The 23,285-nt window shown below is 34.6% G+C and overlaps 2 protein-coding genes across 2 annotated transcripts; both read left to right on the top strand.

Annotated features, from left to right (window-relative positions):
* Positions 1-357: 357 nt before the first annotated feature.
* LOC128552839 (heat shock 70 kDa protein 12B-like) lies at positions 358-18,813 on the top strand. The gene is made up of 6 exons (XM_053533899.1): positions 358-554; positions 13,657-13,817; positions 14,280-14,455; positions 14,751-14,969; positions 15,387-15,522; positions 17,246-18,813. The coding sequence occupies exons 2-5, from the start codon at positions 13,673-13,675 to the stop codon at positions 15,423-15,425; spliced, it is 579 nt and encodes a 192-aa protein (XP_053389874.1). The 5' UTR covers positions 358-554; positions 13,657-13,672; the 3' UTR covers positions 15,426-15,522; positions 17,246-18,813.
* On the top strand, positions 15,471-18,285 carry LOC128552838 (heat shock 70 kDa protein 12A-like). The gene is made up of 2 exons (XM_053533898.1): positions 15,471-15,522; positions 17,246-18,285. Exons 1-2 carry the CDS (start codon positions 15,471-15,473, stop codon positions 18,283-18,285), a joined length of 1,092 nt encoding a protein of 363 aa, XP_053389873.1.
* Positions 18,814-23,285: the final 4,472 nt, after the last annotated feature.

Below are 23,285 nucleotides of genomic sequence, written 5' to 3'. Positions count from 1 at the left end.
ATTTACATTTTTCAAAGAGTATACAATAAAAATGTTGCAAAGAAAGAAACAAATAATTCAACCAACTTTTTAAATATCGTTTAATAAGTGTCATTTGCGATAGAATAGTGGTCATGTATATTTTTAAAATATACTTGAATATCTGGGCTTACCAAAATAACTGTTTTAGCACAAGAGACAAAGATTAAAACGAAAAGACCACGTTAGCAAAAATCAGCCACCATACCATCGTTTACGGTTTGTCTGCCAATGAACACAGTGCCAGTAAAGATAAATCACGTGACAATCTTGATATTGGATATCCACCTGTTAAAACTATTTTAAGTTTTCGTTTATGAACAAGGAAGTAAAATGAACTGAATGTGAAGGTCTGCTTCTACGCTATCTTTTTAATGTTACATGAAGTTGTTGGAATCTAAATTTGAGTTGGTTTGCAAACGTTTAGACTATTTACATACTATTTAATGAATGTGAAACAATTATGGACATAATATCGTTCTTGGTCTATGTTATTCAATCCATGTATCGAAATCGAAAGTACACCGTTTAACTAGGTTAGTATGGTGATTTTTATCATTCATGAATATCAAAAGAGCAATTGCACATTTAGGCACAAATCTTCCTTTTATTTGCCGTATATGTTCTTGAAATAATTAAAGAACGAATACAGATACTACTTTCGTTTTCGTTTAAGTTCCAGTCATTGTAAAACCATGAAGACCTTATTTGGCTACCTTGTATTTTTCATTTTATAATCTATCATAATAAGGCCTAAAAATTCTTTGGGTTTCCGGTAACATGCTACAGAAGTTAGGGTAGGTAGGTCGGAAATATTTTTTTTTTTGATTTATTTTTTATTAAGCGAGACTTTTCGGAAATTATTTTTGTGTCAAAAAATAAATACAAATAAGTGGTTATGCCTTTAGAGCATCAGTAAGTTAATTTGTAACATCACATACCATGTTTCAGGTTCATGTAAATTGTTTGGAGACCACCCCTCAGGTGAATTTTGATTTTGGAAATTTATTCTTCAAAGACCGTTACTATTTATTATAAATACCCTGGGTTTTTCAGAAGAAGTAGGGAATACTAAATATACAAAGGTAAGCTTCTTTGAGAATAAGTATTTTGTCAAAAATTACATGTATTTCGATCGTCACAGTTCTGTTTTGTACAAAATATCAAACTTCTTTTTCAAAAGTATTTTTTCTTTAAATATGTTTTGTTTGTGTCTCTAACATATTTATCTAGCTATTCCCAGTATTGGAATACAGTTAACTTACATATTTTCTGAAATATAGGAGTATTTTGTCATTTTGACAGCTCTATTTTCACTTTCGTTTCGCAATTTTTGCAACTTTTTGAAATGTAGATGTATTGTAGCAATTTTAACACTGGGAGTACCCGTCGAAATATGTTAGGCACACAATAAGTATAGACCTAATGTCAAAAATATTTTTTGAAAAGGAAGTTTGATATTTTTTTACAAAATAGAATGTGGACAAGCAAAGTACATGTGATATAAGAGAAATATTATTGTACCGAACAAAACAACCTCTCTTGAATGACACTTCTACTCTTTCTGAACAGTTTGGTATACAATATATGAAAAACAAAAGGCCTATGAGGTCTCAAAACAAGAAACGAAAATTCACCCGAGGGGCAGTCTTAAACACTACATGAACCTTAAAGCATAAAAAGTGCAGTTTTGCAACTTTTTGTTAACAAGTTGAAAAAAATATTCTCCAAGGTCATAAAACATTTAGGGTCGGGCCAAAAATTTAGGGTAGGACGGGATACCGGAAACAAACAATTATTTTTTACGCCTAATGTACAATCCATAAAAAAATAAAAGCAAGTATCGATTTACTTGTGTCAAGCGACAATTTATTGTAAACAGCTGCAGCTAACTCTTAACACATCACAGATATAATATATAAAAGGTCAAGGTCAGTAAATAGTGGGTAGACGTATTGTTGAATAGCTCTCGAAAAAGTTGGATTTAAAGTAATTTATAGATAGAATACAGTAACGATTTTTATATGTATGTGTTTGGAATATAATGCACATGTGGATATAAATTGATATGGGAGTAAAAAAGAACAGAAAAAGAAAAAATAGTAGCAAAGGTGAAACGCCAAAAACAACAAAAGGGAACAAAGGAGCAAAATTAAACTCCAATTAGAAAGAATAATTAAAACTATTATTTAATATATAATATATTTATTGTAATCACACTGGTCGTATCAATTCAGAGTAAATTAATGTATATATCACACAATATAATTCAAACCGCCTTTACAATTTATATAACGTGAATTCAATGTATGTTTTAGCTCAGGCGTTGTGCCTTCTGTGTGGAGTAAATGCATAATAAATCCAATACCGAAGTCAGCATCCTTGGATCCTAGGGATCCACTATCATATAGAGGTATAGCACTAGCTCCATCTATGTATAAGATGTACTGTTTCATTCTGAATGAAAGACTGACAAAATGGTGTAATGATAATGACAAGATAGTGGATGAACAGAATGGTTTTCGAAAGAAGCGAAGTACGATCGATCAGATTTCTTCACTTACATCTGTTATTGATACTCGTAAAACATTAGGCAAGTCTACCTTCTGTGCATTTATAGACTTCCGTAAAGCGTACGATTCGATTTATCGTCAGAAACTTTGGCAACGTCTTTCTGATTTAGGGGTAAATGGGAAACTCTTTACCAGTATCAGATCATTGTATTCATCCACCTATTCTTGTGTACGGGTAAACAGATTGCACACTGATTGGTTTAATGTTACATGTGGTTTACGTCAGGGGTGTATTCTTTCCCCTCTATTATTCAACATGTATGTGAATGACCTTGCTGTATACATTAAATCATTAAATGTTGGTATATCCGTAAATGGTGAAAGAGTTTGCATCTTGTTGTATGCGGATGATATCGTCCTGTTGTCTGAAACAGCCAGTGACTTGCAAATACTTTTAAATGGTTTATATGATTGGTGTGGTAATAATGATATGGTCATAAATGAACTTAAAAGCAATATAGTTCATTTCAGAAAACCTTCAATATTGAAAACAAATGTGAAGTTTATGTGTGGTGATAAAGAATTATCAGTTGTAGACAAATATACATATTTAGGTATTGTTTTAAGTGAATTCTTAGATTATAACGTTACTGCCAAAGCTGTGGCTCAAAGTGCTAGTCGAGCGCTCGGTTTACTTATAGCCAAATCCAAGTTAGCTGGCGGCTTCCCACACAATGTATTCAGAAAACTATATGATTCATTGGTATGGCCAGTTATAGACTACGGTGCATGTATTTGGGGCAACAAAGTTTACTCCTGTATAGAAGCTGTACAGAATAGAGCAATGCGCTTTTTTCTGGGTTCGGGCAAATATACACCTACTATGGCTTTGTATGGCGAGTTGGCTTGGGAGCCACCTTCGGTCCGCCAAGCAGTAACTGTATCCCGTCAGTTAGCTCGTTTGTCTCGTACCAATGAATCACGTGTTAATAAGGGAGTAGCGCTTTGGGCGGCAGGATTGGCGAGTAACAGATGTAAAAATTGGTTTTATTTTGCATATGATAAATTGAATAGTTTTGGGTTTCAAAACATTGATATCAATATTCCAATTTCGAATTCTGTAGTAAGTAAGGTACGTGTATCAGCAATGAATGTATTTAAACAAGAATGGTATAACAAAATCAATTGTAATATTGGCCCGTCAAGAAATGGTGGTAACAAACTACGCACTTACTGTACTTTCAAAATGGATTTTGTAACAGAACAGTATTGTTCACTGATATTGCCAATAAGACACAGATCTGCTCTTTGTAAGTTTAGGTGTGGCGTTGCGCCTTTAAGGATAGAAACTGGTAGATATGAAGGTTTAAGATATGAGGACAGGCAGTGTCTATTTTGTAACAGTGTAGAGTCAGAAAAGCATGTGATACTTCACTGTGATATGTATAGCGATTTTAGAGCTGAACTGTTTGCTAAAGCCAGTAGTCTAAACAATGCTTTCATGTTAATGTCGGATTGTGATAAGTTGAAATTCTTATTTTCCAACCAAGGGCTTGTTCGTGTGGTTGCCAAAACCTGCCATAGTATTTTAACAAGAAGGGCATCAGTCCTATGTAAATAAAAGGGCTTTTTTAGATTATTACTATAATCATTAGGAGCCTTTAAGATATATGTGTTATTTCATACTGTTAGCTCGACTTTTCACAGAAAAAGTAGAGCTGTTACACTCATTCCGGCGTCTGCATCTCCGGTGTGTTGATTAAAGTTTCGATGAAATCAGTGTCTCTTTTACTATCTAAGCTTCTGACTTGAAACCTGTAATAGTTACTTTATATCTGGTCTTCTCAAGGGGAATCATCCCTTTTAACTGTGATTTTTATTTTGTCAGAGTGATGCCCCTTTTTAACTCAGTATCAGGTCTAATATCTTTGTTTTCTTGAGCTTTTTTTTTTTTTTTTTTTTTTTACCTGTAACTTAAATCAGTTATTTTATGTCTTAGTTTATACCAAATGAATCAATTCACATAATTAAATGTATGTGTTGATTTGTGGCAGTTGTGTCCCATACCTATTTTGAAATTCCCTTTCGTTATAATTTCTGACAAAATTTAATATTTATTTTATTGAGTTGAGCCACATCTCTTGGCTCAATTCTATTCATAGTCTAACATTGAGAAAAATCGAGCGTTACTGTTTAGGTATACAATTCAACATTTTGTGGGGTTATTGATATGTTACATTTTGGCATAAGCCGGAGACCGTAGACATTCAGTTCGGCTTTCAAACTTAAGGTTTTGGAATAAGACATATAGCTTAATGTCTCTTTTTAGCTCGACTATTCGTATTTTATGTGTATTTTAATTCTAGGTATTTTATTAACATTGTGTTAATAGTTTTAAATTGACTGATAGGTTTTAATTATGCATTGTCTCTTGTAGCTCTGTATAGAGCGGCTGTGTACTTTTTATTTGTTAAATAATTGTCTATGTTATATGTATATGATGTATACAGATGAGACGTAAATAAAAGAATAAATAAAAAATAAATACTATTACTAACGCTATACAATCTAAGGCAATAATATCTTAATTCTTTCATTCATATTCAACCATTGAGTATGTTTGTGAAATACATTATAAACATTTTATAAGAATGACTTCAAGAACAAGAGTGTGAACTATGTATAAACATTACAATTTATGAAACAATATGCAAAATATACGTTATATATATTATCAAATAATATTTCAATTAGAAATATATACAAATGACTTGATGGAATACAACAATATTCATCATTTTATGATATGATAAAGGTATAATTATATTAAATGCTTAATACCTTTATAATCAAATGTCATTATACATTTATTGTAAATATATGTATCATTAATATATAAATGTAAAAGAAACAAGGTATGACATAATGACATAAGCAAATTAGTTGGCGGAGGGAGGGTGGGTTGTTTTAAAATTACATGTTGACACGACCAAACAAAGAAAAACAGTAACCGGTGAAGTTTGAAATTTCCGATATATAAGAATCGATAACCAATGAGATAATCTGATACATATATTGAGTTAATCCAATCGATGAATTTGTAATCTATAAACAAGGTAAGAGACCACCAAATTAACTATTACCTGAATGAAGTATAAATTTGTTCGTATAATTAAATATTTTAATCAGGATTAAAATAGTCCAATTAAACTCCAATTTGAAAGAATAATTAAAACTATTATTTAATATATAATATATTTATTGTCATCACACTGGCCGTATCAATTCAGAGTAAATTAATGTATATATCACACAATATAATTCAAACCGCCAACCCTATGACAACCAAAGCAAAATATAAGCCAAAGCATATAAGCGCTTAAAGTCAAATGAGATTGTTAAGCAAATGAACAATACAAAGCAAATGAATGATAATAATGCAAGCAAAATGTACAACAAATTATAAGCAAAACAAAGCATCATAATGTTAGCAATGTAAATTAAAACTATGCCAAGCAAAAGAATAGTAATAAAACAAGCAATTGTACAACAAAAAGTAAACTGACATAAAGGAAACCGTTATTAATTGAACAATTTGCAAGTTATAACATGTATAAGGCAAAGTGATATCTAAATCATTTATTTACTAAAACCTAATTGAATTTCTTATATGAAAGCAAAAAGAATTATTCAAAAAAAAACAACCTACACTTAATGTTGCTATATAAATTAGATACTATTTCTAACTTAACATTGTTATATCACTTTGCCTAACATTAATTTAATGACAGCAAATTAACAACCGAGAACATTCATAACTTTAACTTCCAAGTCCTACCTTTAACTGATAATAACTGTGACCTTCTCTTTAAATAGTCACTGTAAAAGTAAGTATTTTACTGTATTAATATAAAACTTATTTACTATGACTGCATGAGTTATACAAAAATAAATAATCACTGATGAACTCCTTTTAATAATTGAGAGTCGAGATAACTCGATGAAAAAAATGTGCTAAACGATTTGAACCTTCATTGTTCAAATGTAAACCACCGTCTAATCTGGCAAACAGATATCTTTTGATCTCTCCTTTAAAACAAAATGGTCTGTATGATTTGATGAACTTTACCCCAAGATCAATTGATTAAACTTTTTCAACTTTAGCGTTAAATTGTTTTATTAGCCCACCATCATCAGATGGTGGGCTATTCAAATCACTCTGCGTCCGTGGTCCGGCGTCCTTCCGTCCGTCCTTCCGTTAACAATTTCTCGTTATCGCATCTCCTCAGAAACTACCAGGGGGATTTTGACCAAACTTTGTCAGAATGATGTATTGGTACCCTAGTTGTGTCCCCCTGAAAATCAGACTGGTTCAACAATTTTTTAGTAAGTTATGGCCCTTTGTTTATTTCTATAATTTACATAGATTTATATAGGGAAAAACTTTTAAAATCTTCTTGTCCAAAACCACAGAGCCTAGGGCTTTGATATTTGGTATGAAGCATCATCTAGTGATCCTCTACCAAGAAGATTCAAATTATTTCTCATGGGTCTAATATGGCCCCGCCCCGGGGGTCACATGGTTTATATAGACTTATATAGGGAAAAACTTTGTAAAACCTCTTGTCCAAAACCACAGGGCCTAGGGCTTTGATATTTTGTATGTGACATCATCTAGTGGTCTTCTACTAAGTTTGTTCAAATTACCCCCTAGGGTCAAATATGGCCCCGCCCCGGGGGTCACATGGTTTACATAGACTTATATAGGGAAAAACTTTGAAAATCTTCTTGTCCAAACCACAAAGCCTAGGGCTTTGATATTTGTAATGTAGCACCATCTAGTGGTTCTCTACCAAGTTTGTTAAAATTATCCCCCTAGGGTCAAATATGGCCCCGCCCTGGGTGTCACATGGTTCATATAGACATATATAGGGAAAAGCTTTTAAAAACTTCTTGTCAATAACCTACTTCAAATTTGGACCACATGTATGGTTTTGAGTGGCTAGATGAACCTTGACATGAGTTGACCTTGATTTTGACCTAGTGACCTACTTTCGCATTTCTATAGCTACAACCTTCAAATTTGGACCACATGCATAGTTTTGTGCACTGAAAAAAACTTTGACCTTGACATTGACCTAGTGACCTACTTTCACATTTTTGAAGGTACAGGCTTCAAATTTGGACCACATGCATAGTTCTGTATTTCGAAATAAAATTTGACCTTGATTTTGACCTAGTGACCTACTTTCACATTTCTCAAGCTACAGCCTTCAAATTCGGACCACTTGCATAGTTTTGTGTACCGAAATGAACTTTGACCTTAAGATTGACCTAGTGACCTACTTTCACATTTCTGTAGCTACAGGCTTCAAATTTAGACCACATGCATAGGATTGTGTACCAAAACAAACTTTGAACTTGACATTGACCTAGTGACCTACTTTCACATTTTTGAAGATACAGGCTTCAAATTTGGACCACATGCATAGATTTGTGTTGTGAAGTGAAATTTGACCTTGATTTTGACCTAGTGACCTACTTTCACATTTCTCAAGCTACAGCCTTCAAATTTGGACCACTTGCATAGTTTTGTGTACCGAAATAAACTTTGACCTTAAGATTGACCTAGTGACCTACTTCCAAATTTCTCAAACTGCAGCCTTCAAACTTGATGCACATGCATAGTTTTGTGTACAAAGAACTTTGTCCTTGAAATTGATCTAGTGACATACTTTCACATTTCTCAAGCTACATCTTTCGAATTTGTACCACATGCACAGTGTTGTGTGCGGAAATGAAATTTGACCTTGAGCTAGTCATTAAGTCTTGAAATTTTGAACACTCAAAAATGGCACATTGGTGGGCGCCAAGATCACTCTGTGATCTCTTGTTCTTTCATCAGTGATTTCATTGTCGGTCGAGGGAGTATAGAAGAAATAATGATATGAATCCTAGCAGATATTTTACGACATTGCGATATGAGATTCACCATATCAGAGCACATGTGTGAAACCGAAAAACCCTTACCAATATTATTGGTACCAACATGAAAAATCACATAGTTTAATTGATGTAAAGGGATTCTCATGGTGTTAACAAGGTGTTGTAACTTCCCTATGGTAGCGCCTGGAAATGCGTAAACTTCAACTCCCTCCAACGGTGGCAAATGTTTAATTATGGAATCTCCAACAATAACTACTTTTCTGTATTCTGAAAAATAAAGAATATTTCTAAATGTCACACATATACTTTGATTTTTATTTAATATATAAATATATATATATAACTTAATTTAGTGTGACTTTATTATCTGTTTCATATTTGCTCATATACTACATTACCATTATCATTGATAGCGATAACAGGAAACTATTTACAACATATATATTTCAACACTTTATGAAAAGCTAATTATTTAAAATATTACTTCTTATACAAACTTATTTCTGTCTTGAAACTCTAAACCTATTTTCACAAAGTAAATTCTAAAACCAGATCCTCAAGAATATGATAGCAGAAAATATTTATACCTGTCTAAATTTCTACGATTAAAGTTTAATACATAAACATCTCTTGTCGACATCTGCATGTCTTTTTGCCCAGTCAGTCTAAACATCCGACTGAAGGCAAAACATATATGCATGCAGTTCTCTGTTAAGACGAATCACCAGGGAATGTTTATGTAATAATACCATTAATCATCAATGTACCTTCTTGAACTTAGGTTTTACTGGACAGCTTACTGCTTATTAATTCAGCTACTTTCACTTTATCAGACAGCGAATATTGTAAATATTTTTTGTAAGCATCGGATTGCCAATCCCCCATTAATTGAATCAGGTCAGATGGTCAGTTTAACCTGAAAGCTAGAGTGGCAAACCCTCTTCTGAAAGAATGTGTGGAGAAATCGTTAGGAGGTAGTCCTATCTGTTTTATTAAAGATCTCAGTTTTCTTAAATACATATTGTATGTAACAATTTGTCCTCTTTTTAATACAAAAAGGGGCGATTCCTCAGATCTTGGAACAGCTGTTACCATTTTTTGGTAAGCCAATACTGGACATAAACATGACTTATCAATTTTTACCAAAGGAGTAATTAGAACCCTTTCTCCTTTCTGAATGGTCTTTGACCATTTCATTTTCACTATTAACCTATTATCAGAAAGTTCAACATCACCTCTGTGTAAACATTTTTTACTTGTCATATCTTTTAATAAAGTTGGTACTAAATTTGATTTTCTTGCTAGAAGGAAAAAGGCAAATAGAAACAGGCACCAATACACTAAATTGTCTTTTTCTGAAAAATCAAGTACCGCAAATATTTGCTCCAAAATATCTGGTGTAATTGGTTCAGCTTGTTTAACCTGATGTAACTTTAATTTTGAAATTCCTTTTAACGATAGATTTAAAATAAAGCTATTTATGTGGTCGATATTAACTCCTTACAGAAGATGCATAGTCCTTACTCCACTTATGTAATTTCTTATTGATTCTACTGATTTAAATGTCCTACTCAAAAACTGAGCATATAACTGTAAAGTCTCTGTTGAGACTGGTAAAAACACAACTGAAAATATGTACAGAATAATAAGAAGGATTCCCACTGAATCCTTAAATTCTTCTTAGAGCCTTCAGCATATGCTTGTCTGTTGGAATGTCTCAGATCACTTCTTAACTGGTGTATTTGCATTTCTGAAATGACATAATTTGATAACTACCATAACTTTTGAAATTCAAATTCTGATTCTTTAACCTGATATTCCTCAAGCCTTAAATTTGCATTAAGCTTTTCAAATTCAATTCTATGTCTTTCATCTTTATGCCACCTTGACAAGTGATCTGACAAACGATTCTTTGAGGATGTAATATGCTGAGCTCTTAATTCAAACTCATTCACTGCCATCACAAATATGACCTCTCTTAAACAACTTTGGGTAAAATGGCATTTTGATTTTCCTGTATTAATAGCTATGCAGGCTGATAAATTATCACAGAGAACTACAATTCGCTGATGTCTGAAATTTTCCCCCCAGATGTGTAAACACACCATAAGTGCTAACATGTCTAGTGCTCCTATGTGTAACCGTTGATCTATAATTTTACTTGGAAGTATAGAATGAAAATAATTTCCATTCCAAAATCCACCTATTCCATCTAAACATGCATCGGAGGAAAAAAATTCATCAGGATCTGACCAAGGCCCTAAATTCATTAATGAAACTCCATTATAAATAGGTAAGAATTCATTCCACCACAAAAGATCTTTTTTAACCTCCTCTGGTATAACATGTAGAGCTGAATTGTTAGTACCATGTAGTTGACGTAACCAGTTTAATAAACAATTAATAAAAATCCTACTGGGTTTAACGCAAGCTCCAACAAAGTTGAGTTTACCTAACAATGACTGAATGTCTTTCAATGTGGCCATGTTTTTATTTAACCATAAAGCTATCAATTTTTTTTAATTTCATTCAGTCTTTCAGGGGTTATCTCCATGGTCATCGATAAAGTATTGAATAAAACTCCTAAAAACGACATGACTTACGATGGTGGGCTACTTTTCTTTTCAGCTTCCTCTATACCAGCATTTTTCAGAACTTTACCTAAAGTCAAATAGGCAAACTCTGCATGTTCTCTACGTTCAACACCTGCAAGATCATCTAAGTAATTAAGTACAGCAATTCCCATGCCTAGAAGAATAAATGAAATGGCATTTGTGACCCTTTGACAGATATATGCAGCACTTCTCAAACCCATGGACAAAACAGTATCGCAAAAGATGTGTTTTTTCCAAGTATAAGCAACAAGATTGTAATTTGAAGGACAGATATTTATTTGTCGATAAGCTCTAGATAGATCTTTTTTAAATAATAATGAACCTTGACCTTTTGAAATTATGAGTGCTACCAAATCATCTATCTTTGGATAAATCAAAGCAACTTCTTCTCCTTAATATTCATCGTTTGGTACAAATTCATTAACTGCACACTGGGTATTACTGCTCAAATCTAAAATAATTCTTCTATCTGAAATATCTTTTTTGGGTACAGAATTCAAAGGGGAAATCAACAAATTTTGACTAAAAGGGTTTTGTTAAAAAGGTCCTATAATTGCGTCATTTTTCATTTCCTTAACTAAATATTTATTAATAACCTCTGGAAATTCTTTTGCGCCTTTGTAATTTTTATACACCCAAACCTCTTTTGTTTCAGGAAGCAAATTTTCATTTCCTGTAAAACCTATGGGAAATCCATATTCTAATAAATCACACACTTATATGTCATTATACTGAAAATTATTTAATACTGTTCTTAAATAGTCTGTGTTAATTTTTTCATTTACTCTAATCCGACATTGTTCATAGTTAAATTTACCCGATTTCTTAACCTGTTCATGTACCAAAACTTTTTCTTCTACTTTCTGAAAACCTGAGGTTGTTTTAATTTCTCTACAGATTTTACAAGTTTCAGTGTGATCACAAATGTGTGAAGTATTTACTTTTTTGTCCAGAATATTTTTCTCAGCATTTGTATTGTAACAAAATTTTGGAAGGAAAATATCTTCTACTTTATCTTCTTGAATTATTTCGATGGACATATACTGTCAAGCTGATGAATAGGGACAAGCTGTTGAACTTTCTGGATGCTCAAGTTTCTTTTGATCTTTTTGCCAACATGTAGCACAGATATGTTTGGCCCATCTTAATTTTCCTTTAACCATTAGTGTGTGACTAGCCTTGTGCATACATTTATTTCTTTGATAGAAAGAGCAGAACCATGTACTCTCCTCCTCTACATTTTCTTGATTGACCTTTGAGTAAGATTTTTTAACTTTACCTAGATTGGCATTTGTAGACGAATATCTACTCGGGGGATTGGCTTTCGTAAGCATAGCAATTTCCAAATAATGAAAATCGTCAGACCAAGCTTTTTCTCCTAATTCAGTTTCTCTTAGAACAGCAGCGTAATATGATTTCAATACTGTAAAACTGTAATTTGAACTTAGATACATCATTCTTTTCAAACAAACATGTCAAAATTATCAAACAAAATTATATATTAGCAGGTTTAAATAAAACGGCAACGAAACGAAACAAGATTAGGATGATTTGACCTATAAAAGCTTGATACCAGCTTGGTAATAATATATCGATCTGAAGTTACTGTACCGTATTTGATCAGAAGTCCGTCATCCCGTCCTCCCGCACTTACGTAATTTTTTCTGATAACCAGGGTTTCAAGAACACTTCGTTAATTAATATTATGTTAATTTTGTTAGAAATAACAACTTATTAAATAACCAAGTTTTTATATGAACAGTACAAGAACTGAACTCCCTAAAATGCAAGAAATCATATTAATCGTTGTGCAACTGTCCCCGAGAGGCTGCCTTTGTTTGCTCATCTAAACGAGTTTATTTAATAATAATAATAATAATAATAATAATAATTGTTTAAATGGCGTTCATGCAATTTGGCAACAGTATTCAAATTAAATTAGCCTTACAAGTTTGCCTTGATTGTTTACCTGTCATTATAAAATGTAATAAACAATTTCATCATATGAATCAGAGTAGGAGATCAGTTTTAAAATGATCTTCTGTCAAACAATATGCAAAGATACGCACTGGCCATGAGGCGAAACTACGCTCTTTTCATTGGAGGCTCGGGCCCTATAAGCTCCATAGCACGATGCCTTTGTTGTAACATTATAATTTATAATGTATGAAAAAAGAAGGGACTAAGTGCATTGATTATACTTAGCATGTTAGTTATTATAATAGTTTCAGTATCAATAAGGTACATGCGTTCCAAAAGGGGTTGAAGTAATCTGGTATCCGAAATTTTAATTTAATATTATACTGGACAAGTAAAACTACCATTAATGAGTTATTTATGTTATATTATAGACCGGATTTCGCATATTTCTCATAAAACGAGCATTGTACAAAGTTTGAAAACAGATCTAATTTGTATTATCTCGACTTGCAACAAATGATCACACATGATTCTTAAATACTTTACAATATTCAGTTAATCCAAATTTCTGAAACACTGTTAGGCTATTATGTTGTTTATAGGCAATTCGTTCTACAAGAGATTTTTATTATTTGTTTTATCAGTTAAAGATCATAGAAGATGGCAAAAGCAGACGCGTACAGACACTCCACTTCTTCACACTTACTCGTTGTCGCCTTTGACTTTGGAACTACCTATAGCGGCTATGCATTTTCCTTTAGAAATGAGCCGTTAAAAGTACAAACAAACCAGAACTGGATCGCAGGTAACAGATTATATCAGAAACAAATATTTCAAGTTCTCCCTCAAACTAGTGCGTTTTATATAACTTTGTGTGCGTTGGCGTAAAATAGTCGTTAACATATAGCAGCTGGTGTTAATTATGCAAATCATTGTCTTAAAAGCGCTGGTACAAATTTGCGATTTAAAGTGATGGATTTTTGCTTTAAACACAAATTAACGGAAGTATTCATTTTATGTACTCGCATGACAATGTGCGATACTGTCTGTCACAATCTTGTATAATGTGTCTCATTTGTGGTGAAAATAATGCATATATTGCAGTGTCGGGCTAGCCTTCTTGATATTGTTTATAAGCTCAGATCTGAACCAGCAAAAGTCGAGGTATTCTTTAACAAATTGCAGTACAGCGCACAGTGGACGCACTATGATAATCTGAAGCATGTTTTCCAATAAATAAAGATAAATATACGCGTGTCGTCTACAGGTTCAGAGAAGCTGGTCTCTCTAAAGACACCAACCTGTGTGCTGTTGAGTCCAAATAAACAGTTCGATTCTTTTGGATATGAAGCCGAGAATAAGTACTCTGAGCTTGCCTTTGACGAAAATCATGCCGGCTGGTTGCTGTTCAGACGGTTTAAAATGTTACTGTATGAACAAAAGGTATATCGATATAATTAAACAAGGTATTACAGCATTTACTGAATGTTGTCATGATCATATGTGTAGGTCGAATGATTCAAAATAATATCAGATATCATTGTAGAGTTCAACAGAAGGGCATTTATGCATTTTTCTTTTCTTTAAACACCGACGTGGAAATAAGTTGCCATTGAGCTCAATACATATGGCGTTTATAGTGGACCAGTAGAGAAATGTGATATATTAATTTTTTGTTGAACACACATGACATAATTTTAAACTGCTATTGTTTAAAATCTCAAGATGTCGTTTTCAGAAACTTACCAGGGAAGCACACATATACGATATAAATGGAAATCCAATGCCAGCTATGACAATATTTGCCATGTCGATCCGCTATTTAAAGAAGCATTTTCTGTCTCAGCTGGACAAGCAAGTTACAGGTGTGCAAGAGACAGATATTCAGTATGTTCTAACAGTACCGGCAATCTGGGATGATCGTGCTAAACAGTTTATGAGAGAAGCTGCAGTAGAGGTAACAACGTTATATTTGTACTTATCAACAATTTCATTCAACAAAAATAGCCGAATACGTCGAGATAAACAAGCCAGACCATCTGAAAACAATGAACAAGTTGCCAATTATATTATTTTAATACGTCTTTTAGTTAATCAACCATGTATAACTCTAATACTTTCATGAAAGGAATGCATTACCGTTCTATTATGTCTACAGTTTCATCCTTAAATCTCCAAGTTGTACGCTTTCATTTTCAATTTTGAAGTTTGACATGTACAGCCAAAGACATGTTCCTGTGTCGTCATTAACTGTAACTACACCAGTGATTCGTTGGCACAACTTATTGTTTAGCAAAAAGATACCAATAATTTCTACTTTTTGATTGTTTGGAAACTCACCAGTTTCACACTAGTTTTATCATATGATCTATAGGCAGGGATTGATACAGCACGTTTGAGATTAGCACTATAGCCTGAGGCAGCTTCGGTCTGGTGTCAAACCTTGAAAGAAGATGCTATGGCTTCTCTTATAGAATCTGGAACACAGTATATGGTAGTTGATCTTGGAGGTTCGTTTGGCTTTACATATTTAGCTTAGGCTTCCGTAACCGAATGGTTAATGCCGCTGACTTCGATTCACTAGCCTCTCTCCGCCGGGAGTTGGAAACCTCGCTATTGGTGTAGTATTCTTTCACGCGAAGAAGCCATCAATCTTGCTTCAGGAAGGTCGGTGGTTTAAGCCATGTACCAGCCCGTGTTTGGAATAATGCCCGAGGGGCACTTAAAGTCTTCCTCCACAGTCATAGTTGGAAAGTTGCATTATGACGTAAACTTGTGTCGGTGTGACTTTAAACACAATAAAAATACATAATTCATTGAAAACCTCTTTTTCAACTTGCTTTTTTTTCACCATAAATAAACGATATGACGTTGTAAGAAATACACCATTACCTCAAAAGATCAATGTCACACCTAGAAGTAAAAAATTTACCTCTTTTTCCGTTTGGTTAATACATTTTGTATACATGGGTGAATATCCAAGTGATTTTGCAAAAACATTCATCATGACAAGGCAATGTGTTAAATATAAACCAAGACCACAAGCTCAAAAGTCTGTTACACTAACAGGGCAAAGATTTTATTTCAATTTTCTTGAACCGTATGTACCTTTTGTTTACATGGAAGGACATGTTAAAACATTCAACATAAAAAGACGAGGTGTCGTTTTGTCTTGTCCGATCCTAGATTATACTTAGAACCCTTGCTCAAAGGTCAAGTTCTTGCTGATGGTTCAGTCCAAATAGTCTGTTGCCAAGGTACATATTGGACAACCACTTACTTCTACGTCCTAACATCTCATAGCAGGGGCATCCGTGTCCTTTTGACACATTTCTAGTTGATTCCATTTACGTGTGTTTGTAGGGGATATATATCGTTGCTGCTATCCGCATGAGGATGGCGCAGTATTTTGGGGCATTCGTGTCCTATGGACACAATTCTTGCTTTTTTAATTGTCTGTTGCGCAAAATAAGAAACAAACTTTATTGTTGACCAACTTTTCTGATTCTTTTGAAATCTAGACAACAAACTTTTGATAACTTCACTTACATATCTTGCATAAAACATGCATATGGTTTTTAATATGTGTACTACATACTTTCTCACAATTATGTCTTTATTGTAATTTCATTTTTACGAAATATTTTGGTAAAACAATCAGTTACAAAACAAACAATAAACTGTTTCTTTTACATGTGAAAGGAACAGCTTGGATGCTAGTTATTAGATTTCATTATAAGGTATCTATAAGCATTTGTTTTGTAAGTAATATCTAATGTGAAAACAGTTATTAAATATGTCTGGCACATTAATTCCATACAGATATAGTTTTTCTTTATTATTTATATGGCTAATGACAATTAAACCTTAAAAAATCTGACAGAAAAATAAAATACATGATGCTATTCAGTACATAAAACACAGCAGGCTAACATTCTTTCATTATGGTTGTTTTAGTTTAGCTTATTTGTGCGTATAATTTTGTATCAAAATGGTATATAACTTTATTTATAACACCAGGAAATCATTTTTAACTTGCATTATATTATCATCTTGCACCTGTTGAGGGTTAATTATTTAGTTTGTTCATTCATTCAAATATTAATAAACTTTGAATATCTGTAACTAGAAAAACACGGGAATTGATTAGAATATAATGTGTGGTTATAGTCGTTAATATCAATTATAACTTCTGAATATAAACTATATTGTATATATCATCTGTAATTGAAGGTGGTACAGTGGATGTGTCGGTCCATGGAATGAGCCCGGACGGTACACTGAATGAGCTGCACAAAGCAAGTGGTGGTCCTTGGGGTGGAACAAACGTTGACGATAACTATATTGCGTGGCTTGCTCAGATTTTCGGACATAGGGCAGTTGAACGTTTTCAGACAGAGGATATGGCAAGTTTCTTCGATCTCCTTAGAGAACTCGAAACCAATAAAAGATCGGTTAGATTTGATGCTATGCAACCTCTTATCTTTAAAATTTCAGCAGCTTTAAAGGAAATATCGGAGGAAGAAGAAGGCGATACCTTGTCTATAAGATTTGCTGGAAAAGGTGTGGTCGTCAAAAGAGACAAGATGAAAATTGACCCAGCTGTTGTAAGACAATGGTTTGACGGACCGGTTGATAATATAATTGGACACATTAAAGGAATCCTTTCTGACCCCAGTATGGGTGGAGTGAACACTATTTTACTAGTTGGTGGGTTTGCCGAAAGTAAATATATTCAAGAGAAAATGATACATGCTATTAACTATAAGCGATTTATTGTACCAAATGATGCAGGCCTGACAGTTCTCAAAGGGGCTGTAAGATTTGGACATGAACCAACTATCATATCAACTAGGGTTATGAAGTACTCATATGGCATCAACGTGACACGAAACTATGACGTAACAAAATATCCTGCATATCGCATTACATTCGTAAATGGCAAACCCATGGTAAATTCTGTTTTTGAGAAATTTGTGAGTGCTGGTGAAACTGTAAGAGTTGGTCACGAGGCGTGTACATTTGGCATACCAGTTAGCATGAACTCTTCGGCTGTGGCAGTTTTTCGTGCAGCCGACCCAGATCCGAAATTTACAACCTACCCTGGTTGTGTAAAACTTGGCAATCTAGTGGTTCACCATCCAGAGGGAGATACACTGGAAGATAAACTTACAGAAATTACAATAACATTTGGCGAGACTGAGCTGAGAGTTAAAGCTAAAATTATCAAAACAGGCAAAGAGTTCAATACAATTATTGACTGCTTGCAATAAGCAGACCGAAACTAACTATCAGGATATTCAAAGTTGTTTTGAAAAGATAAAATGCAAATAAATTGTTTTCGAAGCCCTTCCAATGGTACATCTATCTTACAAGGTTGAGAGAAAATTTTAGTTGATAATTGCCTGTTATCACAGAGTTCGAATGACTATTGTCTCTAGTGTGGCACGTCATTTCATTATGGACAACATTTGTGCGAAGTTACTTTGAAATCCCTTGAAGAGTGGCGAAATTAAGGAAAGGTTATTGTTAACCTTTGGTCTCCAAGATTGACATTGACTTGGGGCTTGGGGTCTGGGTCTTGCGCGCGACACGTCTCATTATGAGAAATGCCTTGATGGGTGGCCGAATAATTGACCTTACAATAAATAGACCCTACAAGAGCTAGGTCTTGATCGTGCGCGCGACATGCCATCTCATTATGGGAAACATTTGTGCTAGATAATTTCAAAATCCTTTGATAATTTGCAGAAACGGAATAGGCCCTGTTAACATTTTACCTCTAAGAGTGACTTTGACCTTGGCGCTTGGGTCTGGTTCTCTCGCGCGACATGTTTTCTACCTATAGTAAACAATTTTATAAAGTAATTGCTTGATGATTGGCAGAGCTATGGACCGGATACCAAAAAATGACATTGTTAATTTTTGACCTATAAGTGTAACCTTGACCTTGAATGTTGGGTCCGGGTCTTGCGCGCGAGATATCGTCTAATTAAAGGAAACATTGCTGTCAATTAATTTCTTGATGACCTTAGAGTTAAGGCCTTTGTCATACGCGAAAACCCTCGTCTCACTTCTCATTGCACCAAGCTATTTCGTGATTACTGTCTGAGTTATGGACCGGATAAGAAATAAATGTTTTTACCTTTGCTTCCCATGTGCTACCTTGAGATAGTTGCCTAGGCTCGCATGCTACATTTTATCTCATTATCTCATTATGGGGATCATTTCTGCAAAGTAATTTTAAAATTCCTTATGGACACGAAGGACGGACACCAACAGTTTCTATATCTCCAAAGTGGGGACAACAATACATCTGTTCATAAGTTTGCAGCATAATGGAAGTTATATTTGGGAGAAAAACTATGTTTACCTTTGTTCTTACAGCTGAGGCAAATAAAACATATGAAATATCTGATGCAACACGGCGTATGTTTCTATGAGCTAACGAAATTCCACATCGATGAAGTACAGTTAATTAAACAAAGAACTGTCAAAACTATACTTAGCAAGCGCATAAGATAACTAAAACTACCTCTATAATGACGTTTAAATGCTGAAATTCATTTATTTATTTATGTATACATTTATAGCGTGAAATAGCAAACAACAGTGATGATTTGCAAATCTAATTATAACATTACACCTTTGATATGAATAAAATCGCAAGTTTTTCAGATAATCCTAAATTTACTCTAAATATGATACCGGTATATTATGTGAACAATAAAACATCTACTGATATCAAGCAATGCAGGACACTGCAATCACTTAAAACATTCGTAATATACATTAATTCATGTATTTATAGAGTACCTGGTGCTTGATATTCCTTTCTTCGATGCGAAAAATGCATTTGAGTTAAGTTGGTCTGCAGTTCGCAGTTCGCGTTTTCAATTGCGAACTGCAAACTGGTCTGCTGTTTGCGATTCGAATTGCGAACTGCAAACTGGTCTGTAGTTCGCAGTTCGCAGTTTGCGATTCGAATTACGAACTACAAACTGGTCAGCAGTTCGCGATTCGAATTGCAAACTGCAAACTGGTCTGTAGTTCGCACTTCGCGGATCGAATTGCGAACTGCAAACTGGTCTGCAGTTCGCGATTCGAATTGCGAACTGTAGACTGGTCTGCAGTTTACGATTTAAACTTCAAAGTGCAGTCTGATCAGCTTTGCCCTGCGAACTGTGGACAAGAATGTACTTCCAAATTCGAATCCCATAGCTTTGGAATCGAATTTCAGACTGCAAACCAGTTTGCAGTTCGCGATTCGAATCGTGAACTGCGAACTGCTGACTATTTTGTAGTTCGCAATACGAATCGTGAACTTCGAGAACTGTGACCTGCAGACCAGTTTGCTGTTCGCAATTTGAATCATGAACTGCAAACTGTGAACTGCAGACCGGAAATTAATAAATGGAGACCTGCCGGTAGCATCATTTCTAGTACTTTAAATCTGATTCGTGAACTGCAGACCAGTAGACAGTTCGCAATTTGAATCGTGAAGTGCGAAGTGCGAACTGCGAACTGCAAACTAGTTTGTAGTTTGCAATTCGAACCCGAAACTAAGAGCCGCAGATTAGCCGGCACTTTGCAGTTTTAATGGAGGGGGAGAAGGTGCAGACCATTAATATTTATTTAGCAAGCACTGACTTAGTACCTTAAGTGTGAGAGTAATGTTCCAATATACTTTCATTTTGAATCGTGAACTGAAGAACAGTTTACAGTTCGCAATTCGAATCGTGAACTGCAAACTGTCTGCAGTTTACGATTTGAATCCTGAACTGCGAACTGCAGACCAGTTTGTAGTTCGCAATTCGAACCGGAAAGTAAGAAATACGTACTGGCCAGGGCTTTCCAATTCTAATGGAGGGCCAGGGAGTGCAGATATCTTTCCTCTATTTAGCAACCAATTATTAGGTATTACAAAGTAAGAGTAACGGTCAAATATACTTACATTCTGAATTGTGAACTGCAGAGCAGTTTACAGTTTGCAATTAGAATCGGAATTGAAAACAGCAAAAAAGCCGGCAGGTTGCAATTCTGATGGAGTTGGAGGGAGTGCTGACCTATAACATCTACTTAACAACTACTCACTTAGTACTTAACTTATAATAGTAAAATTCCTTGTACTTTAATTTTGAATCATGAACTGCATACAAGCTTGTAGTTAACAGTTCGAATTGCATGTTAACTGCAAACCTGCCGGAGGAGGAGGGAGTACAGACCATTAACATTTATTTAGCAACCGCTATTTTAGTACTTAAATTATAAGAGTTACGTTCCAAGATATTTTCATTTTAAATCGTGAACTGCAGGCCAGTTTGCAGTTTGCAATACGAATTGTGAACTGCAAACTGCGAATTGCAAACCAGTTTGCAGTTTGTGATTCGAATCGGAAACTAAGAACTGCAGACTAGCTAGCAGTTTGCAAAAAAAAGTAAGAGTAACGTTCCAATATACTTTCATTCTCAATCGTGTCTAATAGAGGTGAACTCCAGACAAGTTTGCAGTTCGCAATTCGAATCGTGAACTGCGAACCGCAAACTACCCGGCAGTTTGCAATTCTAATGGAGAGAGAGGGAGTGCTGACCTATAAACTCTATTTAACAACTACTTAGCATTCCTTGTACTTTCATTTTGAATCGTGAGCTGCGGACTAGCTTGCAGTTCGCAGTTCAAATCGTGAACTGCAAACCAGTCTGTAGTTTGTCATTCGATTCCAAAGCCATGGCAATCGAATTGTGAAATGCATTCTAGTCTGAAATTCGAAGCGCAGTGCTGATCATACTGAATCGTGACCTGCAGACCAGTTTACAGTTCGTAATTCGATTCGCGAAATGCAAACTGGTCTGCAGTTTGAAATTCGATCCCAAAGCTATGGGCTTCGAATTGTGAAATGCATTCTTGTCCATAGTTCGCAGGGCAGTGTTGATCAGACTGCACTTTGAAGTTTGAATCATAAACTGCAGACCAGTTTGCAGTTCGCAGTTCGAAACGCGAACTGCAGACCAGTTTGCAGTTCGCAATTGGAAACGCGAACTGTGAACTGCTGACCAACTGTGAAATGCATTCTTGTCCGCAACTCGCAGGCCAGTGCTGATGAGACTGCACTTAGAAATTTGAATCGTAAACTGCAGACCAGTTTGCAATTTGCAGTTCGAATCACGAACTGCAGACCAATTGTGAAATGCACTCTTGTCCGCATTGCGCAGGACAATGCTGATCAGACGTCGCTTTGAAATTTGAATCGTAAACTGCTGACCAGTTTGCAATTTGCAAGACCAACTTAACTGAAATGAATAATGCTCATTTGCGACATTTTTGTTGCATTGAATACACGCGGGTGTCTATGGCACTAAATACTACTGAAAATCCTAAAAGCTACCATTCTTTACCTAATATAGGTGCCATATTACACAAGTACTGGGACTTGTTATACCTTTAAGAAAATGAAAGTGTTACATCTTTACATACTTTCAAACCAGTTCTAGCATCTAAACGTGCCAAAAATATTCGGAGCTTTCTAGTACGTTCTGCTTTTAAATCTTTACAAGACAGTGATGCAAATTATTCACAGACATGTAACAGGTGGAGATGTATACTCTGTAAAAATATTGTTACTGATAGCCAATTTCATAGTTTTAATACAAACGAGTCATTTTCTCTAAAATGCCTGCAGATTGTACTACGATGTTATATATAGTATAACTTGTAAAATTGTCACAAATAATATGTTGGACAAACAAACCAACAGGTTTCGAAACGTATGAATAGCCATAGTCATACATAAGAAATTATGATGAATCGATTTCAAGTTATTGTCTAAAGTCGCTGTTCACTTGAATGGAAATGATCATTCTCTTGGGGATTTGTCATTTATGCCGGTTGACGTTTTTATCTTTCTGAATACGCACACTTAAAACATTATATCCAGACGGTATGAATGCGAAAGTGATTTACTATTATGTTTGTAATGATAACAATGTTATCGTTAGTTTCCATTTGTCAGTTATATATATATTTGATAGAAACTTTTGTATAGCCTGATATTACAAATACACCTTTTGCTGTATTTTTGTTAAATGCATTTTAACCGCCCCGATAGCCTAGTGGTAGAGCGTCCGCTTCGAGAGTGGGAGGTCGTGGGTTCGATCGCCGGCCGCGTCATACCAAAGACGTAAAATGGTACCAGTAGCTTCCTTGCTTGGCGCTCAGCATTAAAAGGGAAACTGGCTTCTCTTCTCGCATACCCTCGTGCCGATGGATTCGATCA

Source organism: Mercenaria mercenaria, unplaced genomic scaffold (assembly GCF_021730395.1).
Source record: "Mercenaria mercenaria strain notata unplaced genomic scaffold, MADL_Memer_1 contig_3210, whole genome shotgun sequence".
NCBI lineage: Eukaryota > Metazoa > Mollusca > Bivalvia > Venerida > Veneridae > Mercenaria > Mercenaria mercenaria.
The sequence above is the reverse complement of the archived record's forward strand: the minus strand, read 5'-3'. Positions and strand labels throughout refer to the sequence as shown.